This window comes from Fusarium sambucinum, chromosome IV (assembly GCF_050947815.1).
Source record: "Fusarium sambucinum isolate potato_lamoka chromosome IV, whole genome shotgun sequence".
NCBI classification, from domain to species: domain Eukaryota; kingdom Fungi; phylum Ascomycota; class Sordariomycetes; order Hypocreales; family Nectriaceae; genus Fusarium; species Fusarium sambucinum.
The window spans coordinates 8231705-8258995 of record NC_139291.1 but is presented as its reverse complement, the minus strand read 5'-3'; the positions used below and the strand labels follow the sequence as shown (position 1 = coordinate 8258995).

At 46.2% G+C, this 27291-nt stretch overlaps 8 protein-coding genes across 8 annotated transcripts; 5 read left to right on the top strand and 3 right to left on the bottom strand.

The window, feature by feature from the left end:
* Positions 1-12725: 12725 nt before the first annotated feature.
* FSST1_002654 (major facilitator superfamily domain-containing protein) lies at positions 12726-14418 on the top strand (the record flags this gene model as incomplete). Its single annotated transcript, XM_083228664.1, has 5 exons — positions 12726-13407; positions 13464-13729; positions 13783-14031; positions 14082-14198; positions 14245-14418. The coding sequence occupies 5 exons, from the start codon at positions 12726-12728 to the stop codon at positions 14416-14418; spliced, it is 1488 nt and encodes a 495-aa protein (XP_083092836.1).
* A 1029-nt stretch (positions 14419-15447) lies between these two features.
* On the top strand, positions 15448-17807 carry FSST1_002653 (transcription factor domain-containing protein; the record flags this gene model as incomplete). The annotated part of the gene is made up of 6 exons (XM_083228663.1): positions 15448-15788; positions 15847-16015; positions 16170-16268; positions 16440-16775; positions 16845-16976; positions 17097-17807. 6 exons carry the CDS (start codon positions 15448-15450, stop codon positions 17805-17807), a joined length of 1788 nt encoding a protein of 595 aa, XP_083092835.1.
* Positions 17808-17849: 42 nt separating this feature from the next.
* FSST1_002652 (ClpP/crotonase-like domain-containing protein) lies at positions 17850-18709 on the bottom strand (the record flags this gene model as incomplete). Its single annotated transcript, XM_083228662.1, has 2 exons — positions 17850-18465; positions 18528-18709. 2 exons carry the CDS (start codon positions 18707-18709, stop codon positions 17850-17852), a joined length of 798 nt encoding a protein of 265 aa, XP_083092834.1.
* A 452-nt stretch (positions 18710-19161) lies between these two features.
* On the top strand, positions 19162-20957 carry FSST1_002651 (uncharacterized protein; the record flags this gene model as incomplete). Its single annotated transcript, XM_083228661.1, has 3 exons — positions 19162-19507; positions 19570-20395; positions 20447-20957. The coding sequence occupies 3 exons, from the start codon at positions 19162-19164 to the stop codon at positions 20955-20957; spliced, it is 1683 nt and encodes a 560-aa protein (XP_083092833.1).
* A 266-nt stretch (positions 20958-21223) lies between these two features.
* FSST1_002650 (alpha/beta fold hydrolase) lies at positions 21224-22014 on the top strand (the record flags this gene model as incomplete). The annotated part of the gene is made up of 3 exons (XM_083228660.1): positions 21224-21705; positions 21768-21786; positions 21859-22014. 3 exons carry the CDS (start codon positions 21224-21226, stop codon positions 22012-22014), a joined length of 657 nt encoding a protein of 218 aa, XP_083092832.1.
* A 1064-nt stretch (positions 22015-23078) lies between these two features.
* On the top strand, positions 23079-23891 carry FSST1_002649 (ClpP/crotonase-like domain-containing protein; the record flags this gene model as incomplete). The annotated part of the gene is made up of 4 exons (XM_083228659.1): positions 23079-23151; positions 23215-23273; positions 23321-23380; positions 23427-23891. 4 exons carry the CDS (start codon positions 23079-23081, stop codon positions 23889-23891), a joined length of 657 nt encoding a protein of 218 aa, XP_083092831.1.
* Positions 23892-24224: 333 nt separating this feature from the next.
* Positions 24225-24863, bottom strand: FSST1_002648 (uncharacterized protein; the record flags this gene model as incomplete). The annotated part of the gene is made up of 1 exon (XM_083228657.1): positions 24225-24863. The coding sequence occupies one exon, from the start codon at positions 24861-24863 to the stop codon at positions 24225-24227; it is 639 nt and encodes a 212-aa protein (XP_083092830.1).
* Positions 24864-24911: 48 nt separating this feature from the next.
* FSST1_002647 (fungal specific transcription factor domain-containing protein) lies at positions 24912-27182 on the bottom strand (the record flags this gene model as incomplete). Its single annotated transcript, XM_083228656.1, has 7 exons — positions 24912-25140; positions 25198-25398; positions 25465-26156; positions 26215-26295; positions 26349-26798; positions 26843-26903; positions 27100-27182. The coding sequence occupies 7 exons, from the start codon at positions 27180-27182 to the stop codon at positions 24912-24914; spliced, it is 1797 nt and encodes a 598-aa protein (XP_083092829.1).
* Between the last annotated feature and the right edge of the window lie 109 nt (positions 27183-27291).

Here is a 27291-nt window from a genome sequence, read left to right as displayed (position 1 = left end):
GTAGTTAGGCTGCATGCTGGTAGCTGAAGAGGAAGGAGACCTATCAACGAATGGATCATGTATCTGTATGTCACTGAGACGTAGAATGAGGGTAAATGGGAATTACTAAGGACAATGTCATCTTGTCCAGATCCAACCGTTAGTCCGGAGCTGGGGTAAGCCGCGTAGTCTCGACTTCAGATATTCTTAGATGGCGTCGCTTTTGAATGGTCGTTCCATCGTCCACTATCCAACCATACCACGCGTCAGATACCATAATGGCGCCGGTGAAATTGCTAGTAGTACATTCAGCCGCACACCAGGCTTGCTTCTATTGAAGCATGATCATGAGAGAAGTCCTGATACACCTCGACCTCCAAGTTCCAATATTGTCGTCTGACAAGTTCATTCTTGACAAAGTGTTATTGTAGCATGATATGACTGCGTTTATGGGGAAGGTGTTGTCTGTGTGGTGCAGTTGTGCCGAGTGGCGGAGGTATGTCTACATTTCGTTTCGTAATCTTCAAATCAGCCCTGTTTCAGTCAACGTCGTACCAACATGGCGACTAGCGGAAGGCATATGTTAACGTTTTACAATCTTTTTGCTTCAAGCGCAACCGCAAGACACTTGTTGGGCAATAGAATATGTTTAATAACAATTAACCCTGCTCTGGCCATTTTTGACACCATACTGTGGGACTCAGACATAATAGAACAGTTGTGGATTGGGCTAGACTAGCAGGATGGCCTACATGACCAGTAATAAGCTCCATTGGGTGTTGGGGAAATAAAGGCGATGATATCTCAACCTCAGACGCTAAGCTTGGCGAGTAAAATTCTCATCACGTGTCCTGCATTAAGAAAGCCGAAGATCGCTATTACGGGGTTCATCATATAAGCGTATAGAAATCCAAAACTTACCTTCTTACTTTTGACTTTTAATTCCATTGAAATGAACTACATGTGCATGTTATGTTTTCTGAGAAATACTACACTCCTCTTCAAGCCAAGGCTATTAAAGTTGAAACAATGGGCGGAATTATTCCCGGTCGGATAGCTCGGAACATTCCATCTTATCGGCTATCTAATCGCCGACACTTCTATAGTTCTTATCGTCGGGCTCATTCCGACACTCCATCAACGTATTTAACCAAGATAGCGGTGGTTTTTATACTCTACCTGTGACCAAACCTGGAGTTGGTCATCAATGTCTTATACAAGATACATACTAGGCTGGAGTTAGGAAGAGAGACTGATGGCTGAAGCGCTTGTATTATGATCACGTGTCAGTCGCGTGGTAGTGCACGTGATACCGTTCACAACATACCAAAAATTACTTTCATTGTAGACTAATGAATATGCCCTTGTATGTCCATTCTTCTCAAAAAATGTAGTATATCTGATTGCTATTAAGTGAACAATTTTAATTTCCTCCAGGACAGCACGAGTTGAAAATGTCATGTGTAGAGATTGGCCTATCTCGAGGCCTACAATCCTCCTAGCGACATATCGTGGCTTCCCCTAGACTATTGTTGGCAGGTGTACGGTCATTATTTCCAACTATTTTCAACGTCAGTAGATGAGAGGTTATCTGTACCGCCACGATACCGGGATGGCAGTCCAATTGACTCAGGCGGATGATATGGACCCTCGTTCTCAGTGGCTTGCTAGTTCATGCCCTTTGGTACTACACCGAGGGAATGGACACGATGAATTGGTCATATGCTCGGTTCATGGTATCTTGTAAGGTTATAAAGTTGCCGCCTGAGTCCTCTTATGCAAGCTTGCAAGGAGCGTAACAGGACTTCTGGCTGCAAGACTTGGTGACCATTAGAAGACCGTTGAGTCTCTGGATGACCCGTGGATTCTCGATGTGAGTTAACTGCAAGATTTTCCAACTCTATCTCAAAGTCAATTCTACAGTCACAAGTTTAAGCAGCTTATAAACATACAGTTGTGTCATAGAGCTCTGTATTATTACTGGTCAACCACCTGGAGAACGACCAGGGCTAATTCTCGGTTTCAATGCGAACAATCCTGTACGCATAAACAGGAATGCGAAGTTCAAATCCGGCACACCGGCATTGGAGATAGTGCCCCACAACTCAATGTTGAGAATTTCCTTTTCTGAAGAGTGAGAATTCTCTAGACGTTTCCAATCGACCATAACACTTCTACTATAAAAAATGGAGGGTAACCTTTTTAGCCTTTCTTTAGATCTACGATGTCTAGGAACTTAGGGGCCATGTCAACGTGACTGCTAGGGGTCTTGCTGATAATCCCTTCAGGGATACCAGGACCCGTAATAATCATAGGAATGTCTTTCCGCCGATCTGTCGGTATTGGCCCATATGGAAGCCGTTGTCAGTGGTGTTAATAACTAAAACCTCATTAGCCCTATGCATTAGGATAGACTTGTAAAATGAATAGTTGTGTACTGCATGTATTGTCCAGCTTGCCCTTCTTTCCAAGTAGTCCATAAATATCTTCTATTATCTCGTTGATGCCTAGTACAAGCGGTATTGCCAATTAGCAAAGCCAATTTGGTCTTCCGTTAGGAACTAGCAATCCTTGAGCCATGCAGGTTTCCTTACCTGCCATTTGTCTTGGGGGTTGAAACTGGGTACTCTACGGGCTGTAGCGTTGGTGAGCTTTCGCATGTGACAGAAGCAGGGAACGGCAGCACCATCGCCTGTCGTGGGAGGTGCTGCTGGTGTGATATGAATGTAGGAGCGTTCATCTAACGATGTGAGGGACTCAATGCGAGAGAGTCTGGAATAGTGGTGAATTGTCAGCTCTAAAAAAAAGGAAAATAGAGATAAATGCTTACGCTTCATCTCTAATAACATCGGTTTGATAATAGCCTTTATATAACACCAGCCGTTCGCCGTTCTGTGACATTACAACGTTGCTGTACTCATATTGGTATGGATGCACCTGTAGATGTCGGATAAGCCATGTTATGCTTGGTTGTTAAAGATGACTTACTAAGAATCCGGGTGGTCCCAGCCTTGATCTTATTGACATAAGTGGCCAAATTGATACTGTTCATGAACTTTCCAATGCCTTTGGAGTGTTTGAAATGTTTGTGATGACAAATGAGATCGGACGAAGCTTACATTCTGTCTTGGACCCTGCAGATTTCAGTCAATGTGAGAGACAGAACTCACCCTGCTTCGAGTAAACGAATTTATCGTATGCTCCTATTTCACTGTATCAGAAAAAGTCTCGTACTTCCAAGTGTGAACATATCGATGTGGCGCAACAAGGGTGAGATCGGTATTGTGAAACACCAGACCTCTCAAGAACGATGTTTAGCTGGGATAATATTGAGTGACAGTTGCAAAATGGTTCTCAAAGGTGATTCCTTAAGTTACTAAAACATTCGTTACGAATGGTTGAGCCTGTAGTGAGCCTAGTCGACCAACTTGATCACTCATGATAACTACAATATTTGGATTGTTCTGTTTGGCCAACATTGTAGCCGATACGAATATGGCTGCTACGGTTGCAACCAGTAGTCTCTTCATATTGCTGTTCTTTCAAGTGGAGACTGTTTTGTAGCCAGGTCTCGCTGGGGAAGTGTAGCGCAATTCATAAAACAGTTTTTCTCTGCAGACTTATATAACTTTCTTTTTAGTATTGACTGCTCAGTACTCAAGATTGTCCAAGATTTGCCTAATCTTCCCTGGTGTGTTTGCGTATTCTCCCCATGCTGATCTCTGAATTCGATGTCGTGACTCACTTGTTGTGTTTCGTGAAATGACTCTAAATGATTTAGCTTGGCTTAGCCCATCAATGAACCTTGTTAGCGACGGTTCTCGCTCCCGACTTTTCTCTCGTGGAGGTACTGAGCCAATCCTCAACGCTGTAAGTGAGGAGTAACAGATACCTGAAGCTGGATTTCTCTGCCACTTTCTCATGCGCTCTCCCGTGTGCTGAGAACGAAGTTGAGGTACTGTTGGAAATTATTCTTCGCGAAATTAATGACCCAGTGTCATCATATTGACTTTCTAATATATCTTATTCGAAAATCCTTCTAAATGTCGAACGTCGCATGCGTGAAGCAATTGTCTATCAGTGGCAGTCGAGGTTACCGTGTCTTGCTGTCAGAATGAGTCTGGCGATAACGAAAATAAAGTACGCGATAAGATAACCGATTAGATTAAGATAAGCCAGATTGGGCTACACCACTGAAACCATCTCATTGAAATCCGAAACTTCCTACTTCAGAGATAGAATAACAATAAATCCGAAACCTCCTTTGCATACTCAATTCCATCCTAATTGTTGGTTGTTATATATCCGTCTAGAACAACCTTGGAAATGCTAAAGTAAAGCGCGTTTTCAGTGAAACCACTATAAGATTCCAGTTACGTATTACATTCTATCCATGGACAGCATTGTGTATCTTTTTTAACCGCACTACTTACGAGTATTAGTATAGAGCTATCAAAATATATTATAATGACTGCATCTGGAGTGTTTCTATATCACAGTATATCAATAGTGGGGTTTATAGACAGCATATTTACAACCTCATTTCACGCCACAGCATCGATCAAGACGAGGTAGCAAACTGTTATCAATAAACAACTAATATCAGTTCGTACAAATTCTCTCATTTAACTCCCATTAGCATCTCCGGAGAATAAGCTCCATAACAAATGCATCCCTCCTCTCAACCTTGCCCTGTCCAACGATCTCATCCTTTGTAACGTACCATGCTGTTTCCATGATCTTGTCGATAGTGACATTCCTCTGATCCCAGCCATCAGCAGGTTGTTCATTTACTCTAATCCATATCTGTGGCAGGGTCACTACATACTTATCTGTTCGCCCTCGAGATTGGGACCCTAGCGAAACAGACGCTGGTGGGTAGATGGGCGTCTCGTTGAGAGCGTACTGGTAGTCCATGCACTTGCTGAACTAAAAATTTGGGAATTAGTTGAAGAAGTTGTTGGAATCAATCTTCATGGCTTGTTTGAACGTCATGGTGGGCTTGAGATGCTTCAAACGGTCAAAATCACCCCAGGGACCTTTGCATGATTCAGCACAGCATGACTTCATATACAGTGCTAGAGCATTGAGACGATTTTGGGTTTCTTAAATTCTTTGATTCGTGGAGTTGACTAGGTTTGTCGTTTGGAAAAGATCATCATGTTTCTTCTCATCATTGAACACACATCAGATCAAAACAGAACTCACGATGATGTCGTATAATGCAGCTTCGCCGGTGCATCACATGACATAAAGTCAACCTATATTCTCTCCTGCGACAAATAGGCTTGTAAGTGGACGCGGGGAAGAGGCTATCAGGAGCGGGTGCCTCGATGTTACTATATCCCCAATGTTCAATGTTAATAATCTCCTTGTCTATTACGAAATCGGATTCATGCTCTCTGTTGTGAAGCTTCTCCTGTTGTTGCAAGAGACTCCATCTATCCAGGAAACCAACCAGTCTTCTTTAGAAGCCAAGGTAGGGAGGAGATCAACATGGGTGATGGGAAGAGAAGAGTTCAGACCGGATGAGTTTCTGGGACCGCGGACAGCCAGAGGGACGTTGGAATCATCAGCATAAGCCGTCGACTTGTCGTTTCCGGAAAGGATTTATCCAACGTGGTACCCTTATCTAATGTGTAGACGACTGTTACATAATCAACACTTATGAAGACATGAGAGTTGAAGAAACTGACAGAACGTATATTCCATGTCCCCTTTAGTGTCTAAATACTTGACTTTATATTTCATGATTTCATCAATGCCTTGCAGAGATCGAATGCGACGATGATAGGTCATGTCAGCCCACTCAATCTGTGTCTCATTCATGAGACGCAGGTCTTTGATCCAGTAGGACTTCTGATTCCGGATCTCCTCTTCGGGATTCCAGTGAGGCTGCCTAGGAACCTTCTCATCAGAGAATTCATTCCAACGCCGGGCAAGCGGCTTAACGAATTTCTTCTGGTTATTCACTTGTGGTGACATGTGCGCAAGAAAGAGCATTCATGGCTCCTCTTGACTTGCGAGGTATTCCAGGCGTTCGAGACTATAAGCGTATAATTAGATCCAGTGCCAGGGTGGCCAAAACATCTGCTTGTGTGTATCTTACGTTTGCTCGAATCACATCGGATTGGTGGTACCCTGGGTAGTGCATAGGCACATCGCCGTTCTTTGACATAAACACAGTGTTGAAAGTAACATTTTAAGGATCTGATAGCAGATTTCACCCTTTCAAAGGAAATCTACTATGTTATGGTGTATTATGTGTATTACAGCCTCGTCAGCAGCTGTGCCTCTTGGGCATAGACCTGCTGACTCTGCAGGAGGACTACGGGTAAACTTCGGACGACCCGGGTAAACTCCGGATCCGATATCTAGATCGGTCTTATGATGCCTTTATGCATCAGGATCCATCTAGAGTTCGATATGTTATATGCGAACTTGATGTTATGGTCATTGAATGAACTAACTAAGCCATCGACGTGATCCCTCCCTTTTGGTGGTATGTTGTAGTTGAAGAGGGAATATACATTTAAAACTTTCTAATATCTGAGTACTAGGATCTAGAGATAGGTTTGGGAAGGACTATAGCACATCACGGTAATCGCTTGCATTCTGTAATGTAACCAGCCTTCTTCATACATTGTGGCATATAGTATTCAACTTGCTTAGCAAGGATCCATTTCTCATACTCCGCAATGTCAAGCCGAATGTTACTTGCGACAAGCAATGGAAAGAGGATGATGATCTGTAATCAGCAGAGCGAGCGTACGTGGTGTTAGTATTATGCGCAAACTGTCCCTTGAAAAGAGTGACGCGGCTTGGGCAGCAGACAGCAGTGGTAACGTGTTGATTGGTGAAGTTAATGCCTTTTTGCGTTAGCTCTCTTTGTAAAATTCCCTAATATTATAAGGAACCCAAACGGATGTCTTGGTCATCAGTGAGGAGAAGAATAATGTTTGGCTTGGGTGGTTTTCCGCTGGAGCCAACGACTGCTCCAAAGCATGCTAAAGCGGCTAGAACAGACATCAAAAACATGTTGAAGGGTAATCAAATCGAGAATGGACGTTCAGTTGGCAATGATTGGTCACAAATACATTGCGTTAAATGCTACAAAGAGCACGTAACCCATTGCAAATATTTCGAATTGTTTGCGTGATTGTAGATTTGTTGGTCATTGTGCATTACTGTTTACTGAGTGTTACCATGATTGTGAGGTCGACAAAGCGTTTGTGAGTTGTTATAGAGCCGGGCTCTTCTACCGGCGATATTATGTGCGTCACATAGCCGTATCAAATTCATCACATATGGAAACGTGGATTTTGATCGGCTATTGGCTGAGTCTTTGAGGTTGCTACTATGGGCGTGAATTGTAGCGGCGGAATTCGGAACCGTTTCCTTTAAAAGTCTTGAGTCGGGTCACTTATAGTACTAACCTGAATAGTGTTAGTTAGGGTTGTTACCGACATATTGACACGCTGCGTAGCCAAGCTTGTTTGCGGAGCTAGAATCTCCTTCGGTCGCAGCCCCCATGATCTCTAACAATTGCTGGCTGGTCGGTTCCCCAAGACCTCAACTTATCTTGATGAAACGTTTCCCCTTCTCCTCTATGAATCATATCTTTGCTGGGGTCTAACTTGCTCAAGGCTGTCGCATGGAGATAAACTTATCTGGCCTCCCCGGACACCAAATCGCTTGTCTAAAAATGGCACAACCAGCTGATACACAAGGTAAGTACTCAGTCTCCTATGGCAACATATCACCGTCAGCTGTCGGAACCGACAACTCGTTGTTCATTCATGCGGTGTCAATAATTCTAACTAAGCAACGGCATCCTTGCCTTCTTTTCCGTTTCCGCGAAGCTCGTCCCCAGCTTTCAAAGACGGTTTATATGACTCGTGGTACATGCTAATACTACTGTGTAGATCAAGTGTGATGGGCTTGTCCGGGCTGTCGAAAATGTTAGTCTTTCGGCCTTGATTGTGCCAGCTACGGATGGAGTGAAGGAACAGACACGACTCGAAGCTGGTATGCTCAAAACTATGTATCGTGGCTCGGGTATTGAGACGCGACGTGTGGATTCTTGCCAAGCTTGTCGAAAGGCCAAATGTCGAAAGGTCAAAGGGAGATGCGATAAAGCAAGGCCGAGTTGCTCTAGATACCTTCATCGGGGGTTACCGTGCCACTACCTATAAACGCAGAGACGAAAAGACAGCACTGTAACTTCCAGATCAAATGCTTCTACGAGAAGTCCTCACAATGACGAGCCTCGTACGAGCAAGGTCAACGACTCCCCCAGTCGCAGATCATGGCCTCACTTTTGAGCCGGAAGAATAAATTTCCCCACCAGACCTGAGAGCCCGGTGCTGATCTTCCCTTTGTCTTACATAATAACTCTTCATGCTGACTGTTGTGTTTAGATTCCGTGACAAGTCTTTTCATCGTGACACACAAGTCCTCAAGTCATTGACGGACGCATATGCTGATCGGATAGCTAGCCTGAGAGGTCTGGACTTTGTTCACAGGCAATCGTTTAATCAATTAATAGACAAGGGGTCTATCATCAAAAACTACGGCGAGGCCATTGTTTATGCCGTATGCGCCCACGGGCTACAATTAGCTGTCCCGGTTCAAGACGTGCATGAAGGACTCAACGTACTAACAAATCATCAGTATAAAGGCCCTTGAAGATAATGCTAACCATTCATACAACGGACAACTCTGAGATAGCAGGACAATCATGGGCAGAGGATTCGTAAGCACTAGTAGAAGGAAATAAGCAAACCAACATTCACGACAGTCATGGTAAATTATTACAACATAGCTTGGACATTGATGGTGTTGAATAACTCCAATTCATCGCAGACATTGGTCCTTCTTTGCGAATTCTGACTTCAAACAAGGCAGGACGCCCTTGCATTCATGTTATGCGGATGCTGTTACAGTGCCGCTCGCCTCCTCGCCCTTTACCGAAAGAAGAATGGCAATGAGAGCGGTGAAATTTGCACAGATTATCATCATGGCCGAATCTTGCAGAGGAGTTCTCTGGTCATGCTTTTTTCTTGATAGCATTGTGGGAAATGGCGTTAATGAGAACCTCAGATGGAGGGAATTGACGCCACAGATTGTTGTTCCCATATCTGACCAATGTTGTGTCTGTCAGTCGACTTCCTGTGAGGGTCATTCACTACTACCTAGCCATTCTGACACGCTTCCGTCAAAAGAAGCGGTACAGAAATACAACCTATGATCTAACCTTGTATTTCTTATGTCCATGAGGACCCGAGTACTCCGGCGAAGCACTGTCCATCTGTTTCTTGGCACCCTAGTGAATGATATATCTGAGTCTCATTTGAACAAGCCCTGGCCGGATGGACATCTCAAGCCCGCAGCCACCCGTTGTAAAAGCACTACATACTCTGCAAACATGGCCCAACGTGATCTCAACTCCACTTCAACTCACAGAGTTGAGTATATACGTTCATAAGGAGTTCAATATCATAGAGCCTTTCTTTCAACTCCATTCGATCTACCATACTCTTGTGTGTGATCTAACACGGATTTCCATTCCTGGGTTCGATTTCCCTCTCGATGTAGCATCTCCAATAGCACCTCTCCGATTTACACTTCAGTGTCAGAACCTCTGTCGCCACCATGATGCGTTTGTTACCCGAATCCTGGGCATGATGGCTCAGCACATACGTCCTCTATTCTCAGATTGTATAACTCTTATGGTCATGTATGAAGCGACGAAGATCATGATCTTACGTGACGCTTCAATAGTCGATGTTGAGACTGATAGTGGTATACGACAACAGGCAGCAGAGGAAATCGGTTGAACTCGGCACGAGGTCCATGATGAGTGGCGTTTGTTCAAGGTTCTTGGTTTGCTAGAACAGAAAACATTGAAGCTTATCCTGATCACAAAGACCATTGGAGAAATGCTTCTGGGAAGACAACACGAGACATCTCTTCTGACACTCTGCCGATGGCAATAAGGCTGTCCGTCTTGTTTTTAGGTTTCCCAACGCCTTACTGATTTGTAACAGAAGTTCAGATGCACAAGAGCATCTCTTCGGTTGCTAAAGATGTTTGCCAGACTATGCGTTCCGTCAGAATATCAAGATACAGGTGTTTGGCAAGATAGTTTCTTGAAGCTTTTATATCTCTAAATAGCCTACGATGAGCATTGTACTCTTAGAATATGTACTGTTAGTCCCATGGACCTCCTTCGGGATCCATTTCAAAATCAGAAATATTGCCTCATTTATCAGTACAGCATATCATGCGTAAAGTAGAGAGTTCAAAGTGAGGGAAGATGCTACTGAAAAAGCTACGCCCGTCTCAGGAGAGTAGAAATGGTACAGCCCTGGACCATGGGTCACCAGGCGCTTTCCTAACATCCTTTTCAAGACGAAAAGGAGTTATTCGGAGTGAATCCGGGTATCCGAATCTCTGTCTCGTAATGGCCCTCTATGTGTATCTCGTTAGGCTACAGAAAGCGATGGCAGTATATATACAGATGTTGCTCATGTCGAGTAACTGTGAAACCCAGTCGTCTGAAACGAAGTTGAAGACTTCAAAGAGCATCTACCCAGATAGATTCGAGACCAAGAAACATGGTTACAGGTATCGTGTCACGAACTGTTAAGGGAAGGCCCCCCATGGATATCCCATTAGTTGCCGTCGTATTAAAATTGTATTTGACAGATTTTGTAAAAGTAATCCTGGCAACTTAACTCAGTCTAGTATACTGAATATAAAGAGACTTAAAGTCATCTCTATTCGGTTCTTGGAGAACAATATCTGGTTTGCCTTGCTCATCTCTAGCGGGAAGGCAGTCTCTGGCTTAATCACTTCTTTTGTGGTGTTAATACCATATGAAGGAATCTCAGAACACATTGCATTGAAGTCAACAAGCACTTGAAACTGGGCCGGCCGGACCCACCTATTCAAGCTTTACCAATCGCTTTATAAAATCTCATACGAGGGACCCAAATCGTGTCAGCCGGCAAGTATCTAGTAAGGAACTCTTCTATCTATGAACTTGTATCACTGAAAGCTCCAAGTTGAAACTGAGCGAGGTTATCATTTCGTTGTCATCTGAGTGGAAGACCTCTCTCTGGTGAAGAGGTTTTGAACATTGTTCGCATTTGGTTCATATATAGCTAGCGCAGGCTTGCCCTGACCAAGAGACGAGATTCACAAATGTACCAACTAAAAGACGCTCTAAAATTACATGTCTACTGGAATTTAAGAAGACTATTAGGCAGAAGTGATGTACCCAGACAGCTTGGCATCAGTCTCGGATAATACATTGGAGTGATTCCAGTCTCACGGTCCTTCGTTAAGAGCAAAACAATAAACGACTACAATTAAGGCTTTTTGCGGCTTCAAGTTAAGAATAGATGCTCTTATAGCAAGTCAAGGTCAGAACACTTTTCGTGAGGTGATTGTTATAGATGAGATTTTTCTGTCCTTGCTCAACATCGATTGGCCAAGCTCATCTTATCGGCCAAGATCATCTTATCGGATAGATTTATCTTATCACAGATCTTATCTTATTGGACAATCTTTTCTTATCGCCTAGCTTATCACCTGTTAAATGTTATACATTCGGGAAGTTTCTCTGTTATTCTCAGTGATAATATATTGCAAACACTCTTTGACTTTGCTTTTATTCTTATTTTATATGTTAATTTATTAAGTTGTAGTAGTGATAAGAGAATAGTCAATTGAATACTGAAGTTGGAGAACTACAGAGAGAGTTTAGGATCGTGTGACTTTAAACGTGATACCCTTCACGCTCAATAAATATCACTAAAAACTCTTGCCCTTAACTACTTTGTCAGAAACAGTCCAATACACCAGTCAGTAGAAGGATAAGTATCTCATCAATATAGTTTCTTATTATGTTCTCAGTATCTTGTAAGTGCATTCATTGCCTTCGTCTCTTTCTGCAATTGATCTCGCAGCATTCTTGATCCTTCGCCTAATATCTTCACTCCAACCCATTGTGAGCGATAAACGAGAACAATCACTGCTTATCTCTGAGCAGGGCTGCTCGGGAGATGAACCCTGGACAAAGCGCACAGCCCACGTTCTAGACTCCTGTGCCCATTATTTATGGTGAACCAGCTATTAGCACTATGACAGTTTACCAAAGCGTAGACACACACTCGATCAAGTCGGCCTAGATTTCGGAGTTTACATATATACATTATCTAGTACAAGTCAGAAATGCTAGGTGGCTGAAAGTTTACTGCTCAGTGATGCAGAGTTCATTAAGCTCACGTTGTGTGCTGCAACAGCTATAATGTACTCTATAATACCAGGAGCTCATTTACACAACCTTACAGAGTGCGTTAGGTTAGAATCACCGAAGCACCGAAACGCCGGCACTATCGAAATAAGATTCTAGATCTCCCCGCACGAGATGGCGCCAGGGTCCTACACAATCTGGGGAATTCGCGGGGAACTCAGACTCGCAGAGTAGTTTCCACAGGCCCAAGGTCTAGACGAGTTACAACGCGGGGTACAACCGGGTTTTCAACGTTGTGGTAAAACTCCACGCTCTGATTGGAGTCCCAGCATTTGGTGCTGACATGCCCAGAGTATGCATGAGCGCTATCTCCCTTGTCTAGGTATATAACACTCTGTCCTTGCAGCAAGAATGTTGCATTCCCACCTTTTCCATCAGTTTCTCTCCATCATCAATTACAATCAGTAGGCTATCGACAAGCACAATGGCCGTACACCGCACAGCATCTCATGCCAGTTCCATGGAGAAGCAATCTACTGCCCATGTTGAAGGGCAGCGGACCGAAGATGAATACCTCTCTTTGTTTCCACTGTTGGCCAGCAAAAGCCCCGAGGAACGTCAGCTCATCGAGAAAAAGCTAAAGCGCAAACTTGATTGGGTTTTCCTGCCGGTAGTCACGCTCATACTGCTGATGGGTTATCTTGACCGCATCAACGTGGCCAATGCTCGACTTGCAGCAATGCAGGACGACCTTCACATGTCCGACACCATGTGGTCTGCAGGAATCTCGCTTTTTTACGTTGGCTATATCGTCACCCAGCTCCCCGCTACCGTCTATCTCTCCAAAGGCCTGCCACGATGGCAAATGCCCGCATATGTCATCGCATGGTCAGTCATCACGGCTTGTATGGCTGCTATGAGTAGTGGTTGGTCTTTCTTGGTATGCCGCTTTATGGTCGGAGTAGCTGAAGGACCATTACTACTCATGGTCAGCTTGATGACTTCGTCTTGGTACACCAAGGAGGAGGCGCCGTTGAGGATGGCCATCTGGCATGCTGGTAATATCGCTTCCAACATCTTCTCTGGACTTCTCGCGGGCGGTGTTTTGGAGAACATGAATGGCGTTGTCGGTATACGTGCTTGGCAGTGGTTCGTCATCATCCAGGGTATGTACATTCTGTTCTTGGACATTACGACAAATGGCTAACGCAATCTTTCACAGGTATCGTCGGTCTTTTCGTCGCTGGGATGGGATTCTGGTGCATCCTAAACTTCCCCCACAATACCGGTACATACTTCATGACGGCCGAGATGTCAGAGATGGCTCAATACCGAATGATGGTCTCTGCGGGAGGACGATCCGAGGACGACGAAGGTGGTGCATGGGAAGGTGTCAAGCTTGCTTGTCAAGACCCATTCACCTGGATCTATACAGTGCTTCACTTTGGTCTCATTGTCGCGCTTTCGTTCAAGGATTTCTTCCCATCGGTCAGTGACGCGTACAAGTGTTTGTAATGTTTCAACATGGCTGACCGTTCCAGATTGTCAAAACTCTCGGCTACTCGAACCTCATGACGTACCTCATCCAGGCGCCACCGTACATTTTCGCATACATCGCCACCTGTGTGATCTCTTGGTCTTCAGGAAAGCACATGGAACATTGCTGGCACATCATTGGTAGCACGGTTGCCTGCATTGTCGGCGTCGTTATCATGATCTCCACCCTGAACCCAGGTGCCAGATACTTCGGCATGTTCCTCTTGTGTGCTGGAGCTTTCGTTGGCCTGAATGTAAGTACTTACCACTTCGACATGTTATTATCTCATACTAATTGATGCAGGTTCACATCCCTTGGGAAACTATCAACGTCGCCCGCCCTCGTACAAAGCGAGGTGCTCTTGTTGCCATCACCAACTGCATCGCCTCAGTCTCTCACTGGTTCACACCATACTTTTTCGTAAGTCTCTCATCTCGGCATATCAGACTCTTGTTGACCAGTCCAGCTTCGCTCCCAGGAACCTCGCTATCAGAACGGTGGTATTCTGATCATTGCAGGCTGTGTTTTGGGCATTGTCGGTTGTCTTGTCTGCAAATGGTATGTCAAGAGACTCAACAAGAAGATGGAGGCACACGAAGCGGCCAATAACTTGTCAAAGAGGTGGCGATACGTTGAGTAAGCCATTAAGGTCTTTATAACGATGGATATGGGGTTGGGGTCATTTGGCTCGGATTTTGGAAACTGGCAATGGTGGAATATGTCGCTGGGATCATATACAACGGTGATGCTACTACTAGTGGGGATTTCTCACCGACTCGTACATGACAGAAACAATACAAGTGATCAATCTTTGCCTCTATCTTTGCTTCTTTGACTTGATCTGTTTTGACTCCTGGCTAAGAGTCATCATGAGACTCAACGTGAACAGACGCCAAATTCAAGCGTCTTGTTGTACGGTCATGGCGTACCACCAACATTGGCCGCTCGATACACGAGACGAGATCAACAAGTCAGTGGCCATGATTCGGGTTATTTATTTTTAAACGCGAAAGATCAGGTCATCTTTGTTACTACCCATCAACCAGTCAATTTCACTGTCAATTTTCCACACACATGCATTAATCTCAATTAGCAGTAACTTATACAGATCGCTGCGTTTTCTTTTTTTTACATACACTGGATATTCCACACAAAACAGTAACACATGTCCAAGATAGCACTGGTCTACGTTCATCAGTTGCGATATCATGGATACGTTGTACCATCTTTCTACTCACCAAGACCCAGCCAATTCCCAGAAGGGAACGGAGAGCTCTGCAGGGAAATGGACGTCGAATTGATGAGGGGTAAGCTTTCCCGATGCCCTAATAATGCTGTCCAATCGCAAGGTCGAACGGCCGGAGATTCGGTGAAACGCCGAGTAGCGGGAAGAGGCTTACATGGCTCGTTGCAAGGAATGCACGCACCATCAGACTGGACTGTTGGACTTGCTGTAGTTCAATTGTCGCTACCAATCTGTAACAAGTCGTTGGATAATTCCTTCCTTGATATGGTGTAATTGAGGGCAACAAAACGTTTGTAGCTGTATCTTCCCATTGTTGCCTGATTTGTTTGAAGTTCAGTTACCAACAGTAATTGCGACAGCTACCATGTTAGCACAAACAATTGGTCGTGGTCCACTGTAAGCGCCACATTCTACTCACTCGACATGGCTTCCCTTCTGGGAATAAGCTGGTCGGCGTTTCGGCGTTTCGGAACTACGACCAAGTTCACATGTTCAAACTTGAAGCTTTCCTCCGTCACTCTTACAATCCTCACAACAACACCGGCAGTTCATCGAAAAATGATCGCTTGTACACTCTGCCACAATCGCAAGGTCAGTGCTGTTTCCCCAGAGTTCGGTCCGGATGATCACCACTTGCTGGGTCCAATTGAACCTAGTCTCGACGGCAATGTCCGCAGCCAGGCTGACTTTCCACAGGTCCGCTGTGAAGCTGACGCCGAATCAAACGGCTGTGTAACATGCAAGGCTGCTGGAGTTGAGTGCATGTGGGTATCTCATCCGTAGGTAGATGGCCATCTAGTGTAGGCTGACACAATGCTTCAGTCCGCGCTCCAGGAAGCGTCGTCGCGCTGGAATAGCCCCCATCACTCGACAAAATAATGATGATGCCAGCCCCAATTACGAAAATGACAACCGTCAGACCATTTCACAGGCGTCTGGAGTAGGTATAGAGATACCGGTAGAACAACCCGTATATCAGACCCCATCCACAGTAAGTTACGTATTTCTTTGCTGTCTAGTTCTCTCGTGACCGTCTTCATGAAGAGCGCACCTAATCCAAGCAATTCACCGTTGAGGTAGCAGAGAAGGCATGGAGTTTCTATGACTATCCTCGATATGGATCAATACTGACATATAACTGCAAGAGTCACGATACCACCTACATTGGAAGAGGCCACTATGTCGCAGACGACGATGAGATCGATGAGACGAGTGCTCGTGCATTCGAACCCGCAAAGATTAAGGTCGGCCCTCATGCAAACACGCAAAATGAAACCTTGGTTCTATGGAAAGCCTTCGACATACCTCCCCAAGCAGCGCGTCAAAGTTTGCTCTGTGCTTTCTTGGACTATTGAAACCTATGGACGCCTGTGTTGGAACCGAAAGACATTCAAGACCTTTCATGCTTTGATCAGGAAAAGAGCTCAATGCTCTTAGCACAGTCGTTATGGCTGGCTGGTAGTCGAGTCACGAATGCACCTTCTGTGGTTGCCTTTGCATCATCTGACGACTTCTATCACAGAGCCAAAGCAGTCTTTTGGTCTGGGGTGGAGGCAGATGGGCTATCTGCTATCAAGGCCTCATTGATGCTCCAATGGTACAACCCACAGGCTCCTGAGCACATTTTATTCGACAACAGCGGTTTCTGGCTCAAGATTGGAGTTGGCATCGCCCATCAGATTGGTCTTCATAGAGAATCCCCTTCAGGACCATCTAGGGCAATTCGACGAAGACTGTGGTGGAGTTTGGTGGTAAGTGCAACCTAAACAGATCACCATGGTCGTGTTTAAGGTCGTTCATCTTGACTAACAACTACATAGGTTCGAGACTCCTTGATCTCAGTCGCGCATGACAGACCACGTATCATCAATCTCGACGATAGCGATGTCCAGGCCCCGATAGCGAGCGACTTCCCCGACTCCCTCTTTGCATTCCAACTGTTCTCATCCTGGGTGAGTATCTGTCAAATACTTGGAGATATCTCATCTTGCTGTATGAGACGTCACATGTCGAGAACAAAAAGGCTGTACATCATGAATGCCTTGTGTTGCTGAACAACGAGTCTACCACAGGAGCTTTGGGTTGCACCTAGCAATCAACCACCACACAGCTATTTCGCAAACAGCCACAATCTGCCGGCGCGACAGTTGTATCTTCCATACTTCACTAGCTTAATTGTGCTCTCCCGAATGCAACACTCGGCTGGATCGCTGTCGGTGGTTGCAACGTTGGCTGCATCGTTTGTCGCCCGCATCTTTGAGGATTTCCTAGCCAGAGACGAGATCAAAGTCTTGGCACCGATCAGTACTCGGTATTGTCTCATTTCAAGCATGGCTCTAGTGTCAGTCATGCCCGATAAGCGACTGTGGGATGCTGTGCAGCCAGATCTGGAAGTCTTACAGCTTGCCCTCACAGAACTCTCCAAGCGTTGGCGATCGGCAATCGGGTCTTCTAGAGCTCTCCAGAATGCTATCAAGAAGAGGCAGGAGCGTACAAGTAGCTCCACGGCCACACTGCGGCTGGACAATCAGAACTCCCTAGAATACTTTAAGATGATAGACCTTGGCTATTGCCGCATATGGAGCACTCTGAGCCAGCAATTGTCCTCAAGCCCGTTGGATATCCAACAACCAATGCCACAGCCAATTCAACCACTCGGCGATACGTTGGAGACCAATTACGAGCAGTTCATGGATCCTGGGGAGGCATTTGACATGGGAACGATTCAATTCGAGCATGTAGAGAATTGGATTCTCAATGATGGGTTTTTGTTTGATTCTTAGATAATATGCAATAGTGTGTCTATATACTGAACTGCCATACGTTTACAGCTTGTGTTTCTTGAGACTTTTCCTCATCTTCTCAAACTCCTTCTGTGGAATGCCTTGAACGTTTCTCTCCAAAGCTCCAAACACCTCATCTACGTTCTGCGCATCCAATTCCCGTCTCGATCGTTGTCTAATCATCTTCTTAATCTGCAACATGCTCGAAGCATTCAAACCATCATGAAACCTTTCCTTGACCTCCTTGAGAACCTCACCCCGAAAAGAATCCGCAGGGCAATCGAATACCTGGTTCACGAAACCCGCTTGGAGCAATTCCTTGCTGGTAATCCGCTTTGACAGGATCAGGGCTTCATTCGCTTTCGAGATTCCCATGCGCTCTGCGAAAGCTATCGAGGAGACACCTTCGCTGATCAGGCCCAAACTAGCGAAGGGTGTTATGAGATAAGTTTCTGGCGTGCAATAAATGAAATCGGCGAAAGCAATCAGTGCAGCAGCCATACCAACCACAGGACCATTGAGAGCTACTACCAAGATCTTGGGGTGCGTATAGAACGCCCGCGCAAGATTCATGTTGCTGGCTACCGCGACGGTAAGGTTGTGGCGATACAAGTCTGTACCCTCGGGTGTCTTTCTGGAGACCGACACGTCCGCGCCACTATACGCAAGTGTCAATAATTGTACTACTAACACGTGGACGAAGATGGAGAAGCTACTTACGCTGAAAAGAACCTTCCATTGCCTGTCAAGACGGTTGCTATCACTTCGTCATATGTACTGACTTCCTGAAGTGTGCACGCAAGCTCGTAGAACTCATCTTTGGTCAATGCATTCAGCTTGTTGGGTTTGTTGAGCGTTATGACCGCAATCGGGCCATTGTACTCAACCTCGATGATTGCCATTGTTGCGATGTTGTATCAAGATGACAATCTGAATTGATATGGATGTGGGTTTCGTGGTAAGCCAAGGAGGATGGATTGTGGCTCTCTACCCAAAGTCAAAGTCAAGCGGTAATTTATTGTCGTGGCCGTTCAATGAGTCGCTATCGGCTCTCAGGTTATCGGTCTACTAAGGTTAACCCATTTCTCCGAAACAGTAACTCAACCGTAGCGCCGAACGCCGAGCGGCCATTGTGGGCCCCACCCGGAGTTTCGGTCTCAGCCCCATATTATCGGTAGTTTCTAACGCCGGGTCCGACCGGGGACAAGCAAATGGAGGAAAGCAACAGATGTACTGGCGGACAGAATCTAAACCATTTTTATTAATTCAATGTTCATAATTAAGATGCATTATCTCATTCGTGATAAACAGAAAACGGCGTAGACACAACAAGATTAAGCATCTCAACACAATCATGGATTCTATCACCGCCAATATGGATCGCACACAGATGGTACCGTTTCACGATGGCCCACATGTGTTGCCCAACAACCCGTTGTTCACCAGGCTGCTACGTCACGCACATCGAAACTACCTTGCCATTACAGACCGAGAGCTTGGTGTTTCAAAGATGTATGGAGAGTTGCTTGATACAGTGCTGGCTTTCAGAGAGGTTGTGCGAGCAGCGTTACCCTCCCACGTCGTCGACCAGTTGAACAATGGCGAGGAGGTGTATATTGGAGTACTGTCAGCCGGAGGCTATGGGTTCACAGTTGCTGTGCTGACAGTGCTGGCATTGGGAGCAGCGGTGGTAACCATGTGTACGTATATCCTGTTCCGTTACATGTCAAGACTGAGTGACTGACTGATTCCATCTATCCAGTCCCCACAGCACCTGTCGAAGAGATTGTCTATTACGCTACCAAGTCTCAACAAGTGGCAATCTTGTCTAGCACAGTGGCGACGAAACTAGCCCAAGAATCATCACAGCAATGCGGCATTGCACAGATCAGCATTCCACCCAACCTACCTCGCACGACTCGATTCGAACCATCCGAAATATCATTGTCCTCAAACCCACCACAAGACCCCAGTGCTCCAGGCGTAGTTATCTTTACGTCTGGAACGACTGGCAAGCCCAAAGGTGTGGTTCTGCGACGTACCTATACACATGAGGGTGCCATCACTGTCGGTGATAGCTATGGGATCACACACACAGACGTGCTCCTACACACCCTGCCCGTACACCATCAGACTGGTCTGGGTACATCGTTCTTCCCTTTTCTCAACGCAGGTGCCTGCATCGAGTTCCATGGCAAGTTTGATGCAGCAACTGTCATGCAGCGTTGGTTGCAAGGCGGTCTGACTGTCTTCTCTTCCGTGCCTACTATCTACATGCGCTTGAAGTGGTTCGTCGAGCAGCTCCCAGAGAAGGAGCAGATTCCTTACAAGCAGTCAGCTGGTCAGTTCCGAGCATTCCTGTGTGGATCCAGTGCTTTGCAAGAGCATGTTCAGGACTTCTGGGCTGCTGAGATGGGCCGACCTATCCTCGCTCGCTATGGTGCTACTGAGATTCCTGGTTGTATCCGTGTGTCTGTCGAGCTTCGCGACGTTCCCAAGGGAAGTGTTGGTCAGCCTATACCAGGAGTAGAGGTGAAGATCTCACCTGAGGGAGAGCTATTGGTCAAAACACCAAATATGTTTGCAAAGTAGGTACTGTGTCGTATTATTATTCTACATCTGTCTAACGTGCAACACAGGTACCTCATGGAGCCGGAGACAACGAAGAACGCTCATGATGTTGATGGTTGGTACAAGACCGGTGACATTGCCAGGCGTGAAGGGAACTTCTACTTCATCGTTGGCCGCGCATCAGTTGATATCATCAAGTCTGGTGGTTACAAGATCTCAGCTTTGGACATTGAGCGTGCATGCCTGGCGCTGCCGTACTTCAATGATGCTATGGTGGTGGGTGTTGAGGACGAAGAGTTTGGACAGCGTGTCGGCGCAGTTCTGGCTGTGAAGAACGTGAATGCTTCGGACGTTACCCTTGAGCAGCTTCGAAGTGATCTGAGAGGTCAGCTGGCTGAGTATAAGCTGCCAACTGTGTTGAGGATCGTGGAGGGTGAACTTCCAAAGGGTGCCACAGGAAAGGCGCAGAAGAAGATCCTGGGACTGGAGCTGATACCGAGTCCTGGGTATGAGAAGATCCCCCAGCTACAAGTGTGGAAGAAGTCGAGGACAGGAGGTCCAGTTCAGGCAAGACTGTGAAAGAATATTGTTAAATAGAGTGACATAGCTGACTCAAGTCTCTAGAATTATTTCGTACTGTGGTACACGACTCAATGTACATCAATATTACTAGACATCATCCTGAAAGACATCTGTGCAACCAGTGACGTGTATCATAAGAAGAGACTCAATGGAAAGAATTCACTCGAGATCTATTACTGTGGCTAATTCCCGGAATATGCAAATGCAACGAACTAATTGACGGTGGGTTTTTCTCTTCTTTCTATGTCATTTAAACCCTGCAAATGCCGAACGCCGAGTACATACGTATTTATTCCGAATGTTGGAAGCGTGAACTTGACCAAGGCACTTGTCCTGTTATTGTTATCCATCCATCTCTCGCCCGTGGCGCAAATGACTACGACATCGTTGCCCAATTCCTCGTCGAAGCTGGCTACCGTGTTGTCCGTCCCCAGCCCCGTGGCATTGGCAAGAGCACTGGACCCATGGACAAGCTGACGATACACGACTTCGCCGCCGATGTAGCCATGGTCCTCGACCACATCAAATGTGGCCCAGCTGTCATTGTTGGCCATGCCTGGGGTAGCATGCCAGCGCGTATGCTTGCTGCTGATCGTCCAGACCTCGTCCGTGGCGTAATTATGGCAGCTGCCTCGGCAGGCAAGCTACCTCCGGGATCGACCGAGAAACCATTCAGTCGGCTACGCAAGGAAATTGATGGCTCTGGTGATATGACTATCCCCGAGTCCAAGCGGCTCGAGTACTTGTAAGCAGCCTTTTTCGGACCCGAGGGCAACCCACGTTTGTGGTTGGACGGGTGGAGTGAAGCTACTCACGATGCTCAGGCGTATGCGCGCGTGCATACGCCCGTTGATGAAACTTTTCTGCTGGAGAAACTGTTCCCATCTTGGATTTACAGGCTGAATACGACGCCGTTGTCGTAAAAGATGTTATGAAGCAGTATCTCGGCGATCGTGTCGAGGTGCAGATTATCAAGAATGCTGGCCATGCACTAGCACCAGAACAACCGGAGGCTATGGCCAATGCTGTTATTGATTTCAACAAGAAACTTTAGAGAAATAAATACTAGATTTCTTTAATTTTACTCTCTTCACTATTCGTAGACCTAGAGCTAATGCGCCAATGCTTCAAGTTGCTCCAGTAAATCGTAGGCATCAAGTACGTTTCCGGGGAGGTAAAGAGCGAGCTGAAATGACGGAGGCTTATTAGATGGAAGAAATAAATAATATTTATGGGAGATAACCTCAACTAACTGGATCCTTTACTACGCGGTTATCTATTGTCGCATTTTTGCATTCCTGGTGGAAGATTAGCAGTTCCATTACGACAAGGTGTAAAGTCTCTTCACCAAGCCATCGTGGTCCAGGGTGGTTAAGAGAAAACGAAATCCACATATCGTCATGAGTACGGCTTCGGCGTCATCATAAAGGCACTCTTGCAGTACGGCAATCGTTTTCCATCTGTTAACAGTTGAATCCGTGCACTGGTAAACGAATACCGATCTTTACCGAAATCGCGGGGTCAACCATTCAGCCATGTCCGATCGGAAAATGAAGCTGCTGCGATCTTCCGCGGGTGTTGGCCTGAGCGGCGGTGTCTTACGGGGGGCCGAGAGTAGCCCAACATGACCAAATTGTTGTTACAACGAGCCGAAAGGCATTAGCTAGGGGGCCGGAATGTTGGCCTCCCAAGTCTTAGGGTATAAAAATAAGTAGTCTAAGAACTGTACTCTAAGGAGCATAAAGTGACTTGCTAATTTCGTCTCTTATGCTTCCAGTGGTCGAGTTTTCTGATACCCTGAGGATACAATGAGCCGCAAGAGACAGCCAACACTGAATACCATGCTGCATGACCAACCGCTTCGGGATCCTGCTGTGTGGGACAGCATGAAAGCGTGTGGGTGTCACGGATCTTCGGCGATTCACACGGCGTTTCGCCAGAATGGTGCTACAACCATAACGCCGAGGCCCGCCTAAAGTCGTTGTCTTGGGCCAGTCCAAGGCAACAGCACCATCGAGCGTAATTAAATGTCTAACTGGTCAATCAAACGTTGACGTTTAGACGATTAGCACCATCACAGCTTCAGTGTCATTTGTCTTACCACATACGCCTATAATCATGTACGAAAATCTCAACCTTGAGCGACGGGGAGATGTCTTCATCCTTACTCTACAGAAACCACCCGAGAACCGTCTCACTTCGCAATTTTGCCGATAGATTATTCGGGCTTTGAACGATATCCGGAAAGATATAGGCGCCGACGCACCTGGCGTTGTCATTATTCGCGGAAATTATGCAAAGTTCTTCTGCACGGTATGTTGTTGTGCGTTGTTCCTTGGCCAGCTTCTAACTACTTACAGGGATTGGATCTCAATGAACGAGACACAAACCCATACGCCAGTTCTGAGGGATTGTATCCAGTAAGTGCCCAATATCTGGCCTTTGTACTGTTCACTGACATGATAGCTTGTTGCAACTCTCTTGGATTACCCGTTCCCCACTATCTGCCTCATTACCGGACACACTTTTGGTGGTGCATCAGTTTTGTCTTTGGCACATGACTATCGCATCATGAATGCTACCCGTCGGTACTGGTGTATGCCTGTAGCAGAGCTGGGCCTCCATTTTGATAGAATGGGCGCTCTGTTGAGAGCCAAGCTGCGACCACAGATAGCCAGGAAGGTCATCTTGCAGGGTCACAAGTTCACTTCAAGTGAGGCATTGGAGGATGGTGTTGTGGATGAGATTGCTCCACCCGAGGAGATGCTCGATCGTGCATTGCAGCTTGCGAACAAGGTCAAGTCCAAGGCAAAGATGGGAGTCTACGGATTACTGAGGGGAGAGCTTTATGGCGAGGCATTGAAGGCGTTCCAACAGATTAGTTATGTTCATTCTCGCCTCAATTCAGGCCAGGCAAAGGTGAAGCTATAGACACAATAATGAGATGTGAGATATTGAGTATACGTCTTCGTTCTCTCATTACTGCATCTAAGAATTCCATGTTGTTGCAACTCGTTGAATTATCCTCTGAGACATCCGCTGGTAAGGCCGTAAAGAACAACGTGAAATGCAGTTTTATTGCGTCGACAAGATAACTGATATCTCTATGTAGACTTGGAGATCGGATGTTGTCATGTTTGCATTAAATCTCAGCTGCCAGAAAACGATCATAATTTGACGTTTGGGGCGTAACTTCAAACATAGTAGTACATGTTGAATCTCAAACTCCAACTAAATTACTTGTATCATCCTTTTCAACCATGATTATATAGCATCCATATCAACATCTTCAACAATCCGACCGTTTTTGTCGCCTGGCAGTGAAATCTCCTTGTCCAACAATGCATCTATCCAGTCATCGCTCAGTCCACCTTCCAAAATCATGCTGTCTGGATCAATCGAGTCTACCGCTGCGGATACAATCTCTTCACCAGGAGAGATATGATCTGAGCCACGTCTTCCACCATCTGTGATCTCTTCCGCCCAAAATCCTTGAGAAGCGTCCAATGACGCTGGTGAACATGTCTCTTCGGACGTCTCGTTCAGATAGGATTGCATGATATTGTTGAAGTTCTCATGTAACCCTTCTTGGGCGAGGAAGCCTGAATCAGTTGTGCCTATGTCCACCTGCGCCGCTGGCTCATCTCCGTGTGACATAGACAGAGATCTCTGCTCGGTGCTCCTTCGAGATGAAGCTGAGGACACGGGAGGGGTCAATGTCCACGATGCATCCACATCCTGAAATCGTCGAGTCTGAGTAAGACCAGTCCGTAAGTGGCAGTCATCCAACGAATCGCGCATATCAGGCAACTCCCCTCCCCAGGAGATAATAGCGCCCACTCTTTCCATGAGACGAGCAAAAAGCCTAGGCTTGCTGTCTAACAGTTCGCGCCAGCTACTCATCTGTGCCTGAGAGCTACCGTCTTCCCGATCAAAGACGATTTGTCCTTCTTAGTTCTCGAGCAGACTTTGAGCAAGATTGTCGTTGACAGCTTTGGCCGCTTGTAGTATGTACTCAAGATCATTCTTGTAGTGACGTTTCAAGCATTTCATGACCCTTTGCACCCAGCCTGGGTAAGATTGTACTCCCAAGACTTTCTGGCTTGATGACAGCGATGGCTGTACATGAGCTTTCAAGTTGATGAGATGCAAAAGAAGCGGTAGCGCTGTGCAGAAGATCCTGTTCATGCGTTAGCGTTGCTCATCACGTGATGTTGTGAACTCGGTGTCTACTCGCATGCTTTCTGGGACTTGGGACAGATGTTGATGTTGCAAAGCATCCGAGAGTCGATCCGTCAGGTTGACGATGCAATCCAAGTAATGTTGCTTCTGATCCCGAAGAAAAGACTGTTTGAGCAGCCTGGAGGTGGAGGACGTCGCGCGAGGACTCACTGCGTAGCGAAGGAGGTCGCTCTGACAGAGTGCCAACATGGCAGTCCTAGTGGCAGGCGTTAGTTACTGTTGTATCAAAGACTGTATGAACTACATTTGACTGGCCACTTACTCATAATGAAGGTACATCATGTTTGTTAACAACTCTACGGGGTTATGCTGTGAGCTGCCATGTTCTCTTTCATCATCAGGGCTGGCAGGCGAACCCAACGCCGAATCCCGCCCAGACGTCACAAGTACAGAACTCTCATTATACCATGTTCTAAGGTCATTCTTGCAATCAATGAACTCGTTTTCGTCTCCATTGAGTGTCGAGATTGTTCCGTTCGTAGCTGTGCCTGACTGTGGGTAGACAAGAGCCAGAACTCTCCCCAACATGTTGACGAGACCAGACATTGTTTCCTGGGCTTCGATCCATTTCTGCTTGGACTCGACACCATAGACTCGAGAACGTCCAATCTCATGTGACAAATCGGCTCGAGAGAGCACATGGTAATCGTTCTCTGCCTCAGCCATACCAAGAGGCATCATGAGGGGCCGACGAGCATACATGCTGTGAATACGGTCGCTGAGTATGCAGCATCCCAACACTCGCCTCAAGTTGCTCTGGTTGTAGCGAATCTTGAGTGTGCACCACAACTTGGCCTGAGAAATGGCATCTTGGGAATGTTGAATCGCCCGACTAAGCCATTGCGTACTCTGCCTGCTGGATCTTGAGCTTCTTTGTGAAGTCCAATGTGCAAGCAGAAGACATACTTGAGCAAGCACAAGCGGAGATGACTCGGTGTCCTGATCGTAGAGAAGCTATAATGGTAGCTTAGCATATATGAAACATGCTAGTGGTGTCAGATACTGAACTCGCCTGGGTTTTCCGACGGAATCTCTCCCGCGCCTCATGTGCAGAGCCAAGCTGCATGCCTTGAAGGGTAGACTCTTCCACGTACTGCGACGATTAGTCAAGAGCCTTGAGATGTTTGATCACAGGGTTCAGCTTACCTTACACGCCACGAACAGCATGGCTGAAAGTAGTATAACAGGAAGTCGAGTGGTGTTGCCATCAGATGTTAATGGATCATAGATAGACCAGAACTCTGCTTCATTGATAACAGGCAAGATCGGATGAGTATAATGAAAGAATGTCTGTATCAGATCGTCCAGACAGCTGCTTTCAGGTACCTTGAAACATCCTTGAGACTCCAGATACTTGACATCTTCTGTGTGTAGAGAACTCAGGTTGTTAATGCAGAGGAAAGGGTAGTATGAGAATGTTATCTCTGGTCGTGATTGAGTGTGGTCATGACTCGGAGTTCGGCGAGGTCTTGCCTCTGCCGGTTTTGGCGTCTCAAGGCCTTCGCCGGACAAGACTGTAGGTGGGTCTTGATGTTGCTTGGGGGCTATCGGACGTTGGCCTACTGTTTCTGTCTCTTCCTCTGATACATCATGTTTCTCAGAGTGCTTTCTGATGCAGAAGGTTAGTTTGTTGTACAAACCTCGCGCTCGAGGCTGCATATCTTACTTTTGTTGATGACGGCGACGCCAACTAACCACGCACTGTTTACCATCAAGCACACAGTTTGTGCAAGAATCACGCACGAATGCTATATCACAGCGAACCTTTCTTGCTCGGCAGGATAGGCATGCCCTGTAGTTCAGTAAAGGCACAGCCGGCTTGTTAGCCGAGTCTCAATGGTACTTTTGCAGGGGAGGCAATAGGTCTGTGTTCCCTTCCATACACTAGGCGACTTACTTGGGCGATCTCTTTCGAGGCTCTTGTCGCTTCGGCTTCGGCTTAGTCAAATTGCCTTGATGTTCCTCAATCATGGTCGGCATTGTCAAGGCTTGTACCTCGGCTTGGATCTGCTAGGCGGGTAATGAGAGCTGTGTTTAGGTTATAGTCAGACAGCGTTACTTCAATAGCAACATCTATACGATGAGAGCC